General features: G+C 36.0%; 1 protein-coding gene across 2 annotated transcripts; it reads left to right on the top strand.

The window, feature by feature from the left end:
• The first annotated feature begins 649 nt into the window (after positions 1-649).
• Positions 650-2,016, top strand: Trmt61 (tRNA methyltransferase 61). 2 transcript variants are annotated; one of them, XM_067763885.1, is made up of 4 exons: positions 650-922; positions 981-1,476; positions 1,536-1,705; positions 1,772-2,016. In XM_067763885.1, the coding sequence occupies exons 1-4, from the start codon at positions 791-793 to the stop codon at positions 1,931-1,933; spliced, it is 960 nt and encodes a 319-aa protein (XP_067619986.1). In that variant the 5' UTR covers positions 650-790; the 3' UTR covers positions 1,934-2,016. The 2 variants fall into 2 exon arrangements, with proteins under 2 accessions (XP_067619986.1, XP_067619985.1); XM_067763884.1 differs by having other exon boundaries at positions 653-922; positions 1,760-2,016.
• The last annotated feature ends 8,620 nt before the right edge of the window (positions 2,017-10,636 follow it).

Genomic DNA, 10,636 nt, shown 5'->3' with positions numbered 1-10,636 from the left:
TGGTGAAAGTATGTGAACTATATTTGAAAAAAATAACGAAATACAAGAAAAATTCAACGTAGTTCATTAAAAACAAACAAGCCAGTTTGTATTTCGATAGGGTTTTTTGACATTAGGCAGTTTTTTCTTTATTTTTTCTGACAAATGAAAATTTTGTTTTTAGTTTCAAAATTTTGTGCATAAAAACACAATTAAATTCAAAGTGTAAATTGTGTGTGCAAATGAGTTTTCAATAAGTGTACATTTTTCAGTTTTACATAGTGAACTTGGGTACAGAAATTCAAATTAAAATGTTGTTCACAATAATTTGAAAAACTCTACGTTTTCTCTGCTTTTTACACTTAAAGGAGTAACCCTCAGTAATAAATTAAACTATTAATGAAAATCAATAACTCTGAACTGAACACTTTTCGCCATGATATAAAATTAAAATGCTGTGGGACAGGAGCAACACTTTTGTGACTACATAAACCCTGTTTCAAACTTTTACGTGTCTGCACAGAACTCTTATTGACCGCTTTCAACCGAAACAACAATGGCAACCCAGATTTTCCCGTTATGCTCACTTAAAACATCGAGTAATTTGCTTTGGCAACAACAAAAGTATCGAGTGACGCCTCTTGACAAATATATACTCTTTGCTATGGTTAGCGTTAACAAACGCTATTAGTTTCAGTCATTTGAGTCACCCAGCACCAACAACGTGCCGGTTAAATGTCAACATATTTTGTTTACAAATTACTAAAACCAATTTATAGCATTTTTATTTTTGTTAAATATACCAAAGAAAATGAGTTTTCTTAAGCCAAAAGATATAATTGAGGAAGGTGACACGGTAATACTTTATCTCAGCGTAAATTCAATGCATGCAATCGAAGCCACGCCAACAATTGTCAACAAAAAGGGAGAAACCATTGAATATGTAAATATATTTTAAACATTTTCCAATTTAGCATTAATGAACTGTTGTTTCACCACAGATATTTCAGACATCGTATGGTGCATTGAAAGTACGCAACCTAATAGGAGTGGCTTATGGTAGTCGTGTTGAACTTTCCAAAGGTTGGGCTTACGTGCTGCAACCAAACCCTGAACTATGGACACAAACATTGCCACATCGCACACAAATCATATACACACCCGACATTAGTATGATACTCTTTCAACTCGAGGTTCGCCCCGGCTCGCTGATAGTAGAATCTGGTACCGGTTCAGGATCACTCTCACATTACTTTCTGCGTGCGATTAAACCGAGCGGTCATTTACATACATTTGATTTCCATGAAGCACGTGTACAACAAGCGCGTGATGAGTTTCAGCGGCATGGTTTAGGTACCTGTGTTAGTGTTTATCATCGTGATGTATGTCAATTAGGATTTGGCAATGAGCTAGAAGGCAAAGCAGATGCTGTGTTTTTAGATTTGCCCGCGCCACATTTATGTGTGCCATTTGCTGCCAAAACTCTGAAAGAAAGGGGTAAGGCATAATACACATGATATTCGAATAAAAAAACTACTAAAGTTCTGCCTCTTTAGGTGGACGTTTTTGTTCATTTTCGCCTTGTATTGAGCAGTCACAACGCTGCTGCATTGCCCTACAAGAAAATGGTTTTACTGAGATACGTTCCTTGGAAATATTACAAATGGAGCACATTGTTAAAACTAAAACGATTCCAGTATTAGACTTAGAGTTTCTGAAACACAAGGTAAATTTAAAATTGTAGTTTTGCAGATCTGTAAAAGCAGTATTTTTTTTATAGAAACCCTCTCAGGTTGCAGATGAAAATAATGCCGATACATCTACCGACAAAGCTGGAAATTTAAAAACACCAAAAGAGCTTAAAAAACTCCTCACATCATCTGTACCTCCTACGATACCCGGACATACGGGTTATTTGACTTTTGCCACCCTCCCGCCAGCTTTTGTACGATAGCTAAGGTGAGTGCTTGTTACGCAGTGTGATGTGTTTTATATGCAATTCAAGACACTTTAAACATTAAATAAATCAAAAACAAACCGGTTTCCTTTTTTAGTTTACCAGATTTTGTAGCTTCTAAAACCCAATTGTCAACCTCAGCTACCTACCGTAGCGAATCCCGTTTGTTAAGAAAAGTGAGGCTCTGACAACCCCAGCTCTTCACTGAACTGGGTGTCGGTGACTAGAAGGTTCGGTAATTCTATATGACAGTATGACAATACACGTCCAAAAGTAATTTTTATAAGGCTGAAGTCCGCCAATGCAGTAAAGTATTCTTCGCAAAAATACTATGTATCCCATCCCCGGATTCGGAGCGGTCAGAGGTAACTTTTTTGTTTTCTTTTGATGGACGCAAAATTTTTGATTTCCATTCGCTGTCCTGGATCCATAGCACATCTTGATATTCACATATTTGGACGTGTAATTAGAGTGTTGTGCTTTCGTAGAGAATTACCGAAGGGTCAACGTGGCCATATAAATTCGTTCCCGAGATTGTCGTGCTTGTATCTTACTGTTGCTATTTTATGGAAATTTCCGGATCTGTATCCGGCAAAAGACCATCTACATAGTGAAAACTCCCCAAACCCTTCGTCGAGGATTCTTATCGGTACAAGAATAAGAAGGCGATGGTCTCAAACCCATCACCAAGATAAACACCTTAATGACCCGCGGCAGCACTCCCAAACTTTCGGAAATTTGCAGGGCATAGCCGAAGACATCAAATCATAACCGAGAAAAATAAAATAACTCAGGTGCCACCTGACATGAAGAAGTAGCTAACTTCCAACTTTTGTTGCAAGCAAAGCATAAGCCTTGTCGCATAAGCAGTTTTTCATATGGATGGATTGTACGCACTTTTATGGATAACTATGGATCAATTTGTTGTTGCATTTGCATGTTAAATCTCTATCCGTATCTGGGTCACGTTTACATGTTCTTGCAAGGGGAGCGGTAAAAAGTATATAGTATATACATATATATACATATATGAGTTCTATATATGGCCCAACTATATCCCACAAATCACACACAGAACATAGTGTACCTATACTTGTACACTATGACACAGAAGATTGTGCACATTGTAAATTTTACCAAGTAGCGCAACTAACAGCTGATCGGTGAAAATTCGCACATTCACACGCACAGTTCTCGACTCAGTTTCAAAACAAAACTTTAGATTATTTAATTCAAATTTTAAAGTGAGATAATCCTTACAAATTTATGTATACAAAATATATATGGCGTTTTTGTTGTTATTAAAACAATAGTTTTATTTATATTAAAGCTTTCATCATTTTTTTTTTAACTTTGAAAAATCTCCGAACACCATTCCTTCATTATATGACATTCGACTGCCTAGTCCACTGACTTCCACTCTATTCTCAACATAACCTCTACTTAAGCTGCCAAACTATATAGTAAACAATGATTGTGCATTAACGACCCTACAAGAACACTGACTATCATCTGATTGTCAGCAATGTCAACCTAACGATCAGCGCCTCATACAAACTTTCTATCACAAACTTAAGGGGGCTTGCGCAAATGTGATGTAAACAACTGTGTACGTGTGAGTTTTTGTCTCCTTCTTATACACCAACATGGCCTACTGATTAAGTATATAGCCGTACTGCTCACTCTCATTCCTTTTCCTGGATTAGTGCTGACACTCTAACTATCAAAAAAAGTCATAAATGATAGTTTACTGTAGATATCAGGTTTGACTGTTATACTATCATAAATGACCATTGTTATATTCCGCCAAAAATGAAACAATGCTTTTTGCTTTTTATTTACTTTATTTCATTACGTTTTTAATTTTGTACGTGATAAAAGCATACGTGTTTCTTATTTGTTTAAAATAAATAGTTTTATAAGAATTCGAGTTCAAAATGTTCAATTTAAATTCAGAAAATAACAAAACAACAGAAGAGGGCTTTCCTCATGCGGAAACACATTTAAAAATGAATCACCATTAGCCACTATTATTTTTCGCGTATCAATTTTTTGAGTGCGCCCCATACATTCCGCGAACTTTTGGTATTTTTTAATATTATTTTCGATTTTTTTTCTTTTAGCATGGAGCTTTGAAATGCTCTCTTTTTCATTTTTTAAACTTATTTTTTATATGCTTTTCGTCAGTTGAAAATGGCGGAATTTAAAAAATAAACCAACCGTGATAATCATTTGATTGTCATATGACAGTCAGTAGTGACAACATGATTAAATCGGATAATCTGTTCTCGCATACATAAAATTCCGTTGAGAATTTTGTATCTGTCTCACATGCATTATGGTATCTGCTGTATGTTCTTTTGTTCTGTACCAGGTGTCCGAAGCCTTCCCAGTTTCAGTCCTTTTTCATGATTATAGGCTGTCGTTGGGAACATGCGGACATGCGTGAGCGAACAAAGGAACATACATAAATTTGAGTATCAATGTTTACGTCATTGCAGGATCAGCATTGTCAATTACAAGTGTGAGTGTTTAGTAAAACTATCAGCGTTTCTTGTAGGGGAGTTCAAAATTGCTTCGTTCTGCGCATGGTTCAATTATGTACAGGTTGGCTCATCTCATCAGCTGATTTTATTTATGTCATTGCATGGTCGAAGGGATTGTCAAAAGGAGATGGCAATCTCAAAATGAAACCAACACATTGGCAACATTTTACTTACACATACAAAAACTGCTAAGTTTTATGTTTCCATTCCATACCATTCGCACCAACACCAATACCCAGATTTTAACAATTTGAACAGACATATTTTGTTGCTTTACAGATGAGCCAACCTGTATATAGTTGAACCCATGGTACAATAACCAGGTAAAAGCATCAGAGTTGCATTTTACATGTTTTTTCATTCGAAGTTGGTCATAAAATGTCAAACTTTGTTTATGTTTACATTTTTTGTTTATTTACTTTTGATGTGGAAATTTATTAGGTAATTCTTTACTTTAGCTCACAACTACTAAAACTCGTCCAAAAATATCGGGAAAGGTGTCAAAAGACGCGCTTTGGACCTAGGACCACGAATCCGAAAACGGAAATTGAAAATTTTATTTTTTTCCAGATATATTTACAAAGTTCAAAATTCCATGTGGCTGTTGTAATTTTGATGGGGTTGTGTACCCACAAAAAAAAACTGTGGGTAAAAGTGTTTTGCGTGGATATAGATTTGGTCTCCCATGGTAATTCTTTATAAGCGCGGCCGAAGGTTGCCAACGCAGAAAGGTGTTCTGCGCAAAATTACTATGGATCCCACCCCCGGTTTCGGAGGTACCCGCGGGTCTTTTTTTGGTTTTTCGTTAATATCTTTTGAACGAATTAAAATTTTTATTTTCCGCCTTCGGATTATTAATACTGATGTCAAGACTCGTCGTTTGACACCTCTCTCGATATTTTTGGTAGCGTATTAGCAGTCGACCCCTCAACTAGACTATTACCGGGCAAAAATACTATGGATTCCACCCCCGGTTTCGGAGCGCTTCGGTGCCATTTTTCAGTTTTTAGGGAATATTTTTTGACAGAAATAAAATTTTTAATTTTCGCTTTCGGATTCGTCGTCCTGAGTCCAAAACGCATTTTTTGGACACCTCCCGATATTTTTGCACGAGTTTTTGCAGTTGTGAGCTAAAGTAAAGAATTACCCCGCAAGATCAAGGAAGAGGGAAAATTTGGAAAAAGCTTGTGGCGTTAGCTTCCCTAAAATGGCTTAACTTTTTCGCTCCATTTTCAGGCCTGTGACCTTATTGTGGGAGCTCAGAGAGTAAATTTGATGCCCAACTCCACTCCATCGCTATATGTACCGTCTTTGATGTAAATTATGTTTCCCGAATGTTGTAAGATAAAAAATATAATATAATTTTATGTATGACTTAGCAGTGCTAATCAAGAGTTTGCAAAAAACGGAAGTTGTCTCATCGTCCCCAACGGTCATTTCTACAGTTATCTACCAAAATATCGGACAATCTTTCGCCGCTACAACGTGAAGGAAGGACGAAGGATAAATAATAAAGTCCCTTCTACATGTTCGCTTTTTTTTAAGTGACACCGTTGGAGCGAAAGGCCAATACTTCGCACGGAACAGCTGCAGCATACAAACGGAGATGCATTATGTACCACGAATAAGCCGTGAAACCCAGACGCAGTAACCTCCCCTAGTTTCAGGGCCACCATTAGTTTACAAAGAGCGGAAATATTCTATACAAGTATACGCAAAACGGCCCTTATCAGGGCCACCACTAGTCAACAAAGAGAAAAAAATGCTAAACAATTATACCTACGAAAAGCTGCCCTTATCAGGGCCACAAACAGTTTGCGAAGAGAAAATATTGTTAGACAATTATGTTTTACATGCTATAGATTTACTTTTGGATTATTTATATCATCCATATGATGACAAGAAAAAAACTGGAGTATAACCGACACTGGAGTTGAAAACGGAAATATTCCAAGCCGAACTTTTACCGTAGCAGGTACCGATACCAGATCCAACCTAAAGGCGAAATTGCTACAAAAGCCTCCTGGCTAGAGCCAGAAGGAAAACCCGGAACCGTAATTAAAGTCAGTACTACAACCGAACTAGTATCCAACACAACCATGCTTTTTTTAATTAAAAAAGATTACATCTAAAAACAAGGAGTACATATTCTTCAAAGAAATCTGCACCTCAAATACCGACACGAAGATTTTCCAACGTTAAACGTTATTATGTATATATGTATCTTCGATATTTATTAGGTTACTAAATTACTTAATTTTTACTTTACAAAATACATGAAATTTTAAAATAAATCAGTACTTATTCATGAACATACTATTAACTCAGCATTTTATATACAATCTCATCCCAAATTTTCACCATCTCTTGGAGACAGTAACGTTAGCACTCATACATACATGTATTGAAAATAAGGTCCACTACAAAAAACATTTAGCAATAGCATTTCCCAATATAATTTTAATACTACAAAATAACGACCTTAGGCAGATAAAGTAGGAACAATATAATTCCAAAAAAGTTGTATCTCACTTTACATTAAACTGCTTTGGAATATAAATACATACACTAAAAGATGCATACAATACAAAACGGTCCCTTATTTATATATCATAAACAAAATTAATGTTGCGACCATTGGATATTTTTCAAATCAATTGGTTCTAGCACCATCTCCCATAATGGAGACATTTCACGTAAACGTTCGACATGTTTGATGCAGGTATCGGTAATATAATGAACCTCTTCAATGGTGTTAAAACAACCAATACCAAATCTATAAAAATTTAACAATAAATTACTTTCAAATTAACTAAACAATTCAGTACGGTAAACTCGTATACCTTATTGAACTATGTGCCAGATCCTCATCAGTTCCAATCGCACGTAGGTTCCAGTGATGCAGAAGTACATGCTGAGGCACTAGACAACGCCACATCTTTTAAGGTCATAAGTAATGATAAATTTAATAAACCACTATACCTTTGCTCTGGATCACCATTACATATACCATGTGATAATCTTGAAGTGATGCGATCATATAAACGTTTCGACAGAAAATCTATAAATTTCTTATCATATTCCATTTCTTTGAGTGCAAGATAACATGCAGCACAAAATGCAATAACAATAATCCGAAGGCGGAATAGAAAAATTTTAGCTCGTTCAAAAGATATTCCCAAAAAACCGAAAAATGACCCCGGAGTGCTTCGAGACCGGGGTGGGATCCATAGTATTTTTGCGCTGGCGGCTTTCGACCGCGCTTATAAACAATTAATCTGGGTGGGTTCAACACCGGTTTGGAGACCAAAACTATATCTGCGCAAAACACTTATGTCCACAATTTTTTTTGTGGGCACAAATATCATCAACATTACAACGCGCACATGAAAATTTTCAATTGAAAATTTTCAATTGAAAATTTTCAACTTCTTTTGCAAATATTTCTTTGTCCAATACAATAATTTTACCTCCGCCTCTGATTATTGTTGTCGAGGTTAATGCGCGTCTTTTAACACCTCTCTCGATATTTATGGACGCATATTATCAATGTCATGCTGTCGTATAGAATTACCAAGAGTTGATGCGCTGGAAACGTTGAAGAAGTAATTCAGCTGATATATGTAAATAAATAATAACAATAAATTAAATATATATCATTTAAAAATCAGCTAATTACCTTTATTTTCCATTTAAAATGCCTTTTTCCTCCAGCTTCATCAGCAAACCAACTTTTTTCTTTTTTTGTTTTGGCTTTGTTGACGAAAATTACATTTGACATTTCTTTTCTTCCATCGCTTTTGACAGAAGAAACTGAAAGAACGATTGACAGTTTATGTACAATCGGCAACAACAAAATACACGGGAGGGTTGCATTTTCGCTAATGCTTCTACCTGGTAATTGTACCATGAGTTGAACCATGGTTCTGCGCATCTACGTCACTATAGTAAACAAAGTACGTCACACTTGACAGCTTCAGCGAATGAAAGAAAGAGAGAAAAAAACAAGAGCTAAAGGAAAATGACGTAAAAATTGCTCATAAAAACAGCTGAACTAATAGCTCCGACACATAAGCAGTTTTTCATATAGATGAGTTTAACACATGCCCTTCAAAAAACGAGAGTACTCTATAGATAATGTAAGGAATACTCCTTTGGGAGTATAGGACTGCTCCAAATCTAATCTGTATTCATACAAAAAATGTGTTCCAATTAACATTGGGATGTACTAGGAGAGGAGTAGGTGATCCCACTCTCGCTTTGTTTGTGAGCATTCCATAGAGTACATACGTGAGAGTACTTTCCAAAGTACTTTCACTGTAGTACTCCATGGAGCACCCACAGAATCATATGCCAAAGTACTAAAGAGGAATTGTGTTGTCGGAAAGAATTATGGGAGTGAATTTAATTTAAAATGAAAGTAAATGAAGAGTGGCAATACAACTTTTATATTTTATACTACGAATATTCTTATGTTATTTAGCATTTTCGTGAATAAAGAAACTAATATTTATCTATACTATAGCATGTATACATAAAACCAGTGCGCTGTTGCATTTTATCAGAGTTGCCAAAGTAAAATTTTATTATCAGTTATTTGAATGCAATATTTTACTTTTGGCAACTCTGTTCGATCGTCATCTTGTTGTGATCACGGTCGTTAAAAAACGAGCAATGATCGGCTGATGGTGGCCGCAAACGCATTGCAAAGGAGTATTGTTAGAGTACTCCAACATGAAGAAAATGGAACACGTAATCCAATAATTTTTGCAGGGTGCTTATGCATTAAAGCCAAATTAAACTTCCTTAACCCTAACGCCATAGTCGTAACCATACCCATATCCATAACCATCTCAATGTGATCGATTAATGGTGCCTTAACCTAAAAATCGTGAAAATTTCATAAAAATTATGAAAACGCAAAAAATTACAAACATATTCCACAAAAAATAAGTATCTTAGTCATAACGTATCCAAAACAATGAAGAAAATCTAAAAAAAGTTATTAAATTCACCAACTCAAATATTTTTAGGTTATGGATATGGCGAGAAACCAAAAACCAATTAATTGGCTATGGCGTTAGCGTTATGGTATGGCACCATTAATCGATTACATTGCTTTTCATAAGGTAGGTTCGATCATCTGATTTATCTGGTTATGGCTTTATGGTTATAAGTCACCATTAATTCGCCCTTTATGAGTAGATTGCATGTATTTTTATGGAGAATGGTAGAATGAGCGACTCTGGCGCCATCTGATATTGAAAAGTGCCCAACTCCCCAATATTGTTCCAAGCAAATCATAAGAAGAAGAATTTGCTTTGGCTAAGGGTGTTGGCACGCTTTACAAGTGAAATTATTTTTCCCACTGGTTGGTAAGTTTTCTAACATTTGTCGCACTTAAAAACTGTAATATAACAATCGAATCCGACACAAAATATGTTAGCAAGTATTTTTGTTGCATAGGGAAAATGTTTACAACAGTGCTTCGCAAAATTTTGTATGTGAATGGGCAAGGCGTAATAACCCTGCAAAAAGCGCGAGTACTACATGCAAGCATGTATTGAGTACTCGCTATGGACCAACCGAGTACTCCAAAATTAACCACAATTCATACAAAAGATATGGTCCAATTAACATTGCGATGTCCTAGGACTGGACCATATACTCCACCTCCGCATAACATCAGAGTAATCCATGGAGTACCCACAGCCCAATAAACATCGTGTAGTGATTACAATCGTTAAAAACGAGCAATGATCGGCTTACAATATGTTCTTGTAGAAACATGAGTTGGTCCATTGCTGCATTACAGTGGAGTATAATGGTAAGTACTCCAGTGGACCACATGATCCAACGATTTTTGCAGGAAAACTTCAATTGCCAAGTCTGAAGTTCCTTTATATTCAATATTTACAAACGCAACATCTTGGTTGATTGTGGCGATGTTATTGGAATGCATAAGCTTGTGTTAAACGCATCTATATGAAAAATGTCATTGTGTCACCGCCTTAATGTTTACATGCGCAATGCGCCACCTTCTATAATTCCATCATGACCATATCCATGGTTCAATTATATGGTTGGCTCGTCTCACCATTATTTCATTGCATGGCCGAAGGGATTGTCAAAAGGAGATGGCAAACTCAAAACG

Source organism: Eurosta solidaginis, chromosome 1, assembly GCF_040869045.1.
Source record: "Eurosta solidaginis isolate ZX-2024a chromosome 1, ASM4086904v1, whole genome shotgun sequence".
Lineage (NCBI taxonomy): Eukaryota > Metazoa > Arthropoda > Insecta > Diptera > Tephritidae > Eurosta > Eurosta solidaginis.
Note: the sequence above shows the minus strand (reverse complement) of the source record. Positions and strands in the feature narration are given on the sequence as shown.

Excerpts from the sequence above, each read along its gene's own strand:
- Trmt61 (XM_067763884.1), top strand. The coding sequence starts at position 791 with ATGAGTTTTCTTAAGCCAAAAGATATAATTGAGGAAGGTGACACGGTA. Across the intron at positions 923-980 it reads AGGGAGAAACCATTGAATAT|ATATTTCAGACATCGTATGG; the intron begins GTAAATATATTT and ends GTTTCACCACAG. Across the intron at positions 1,706-1,759 it reads TAGAGTTTCTGAAACACAAG|AAACCCTCTCAGGTTGCAGA; the intron begins GTAAATTTAAAA and ends TTTTTTTTATAG.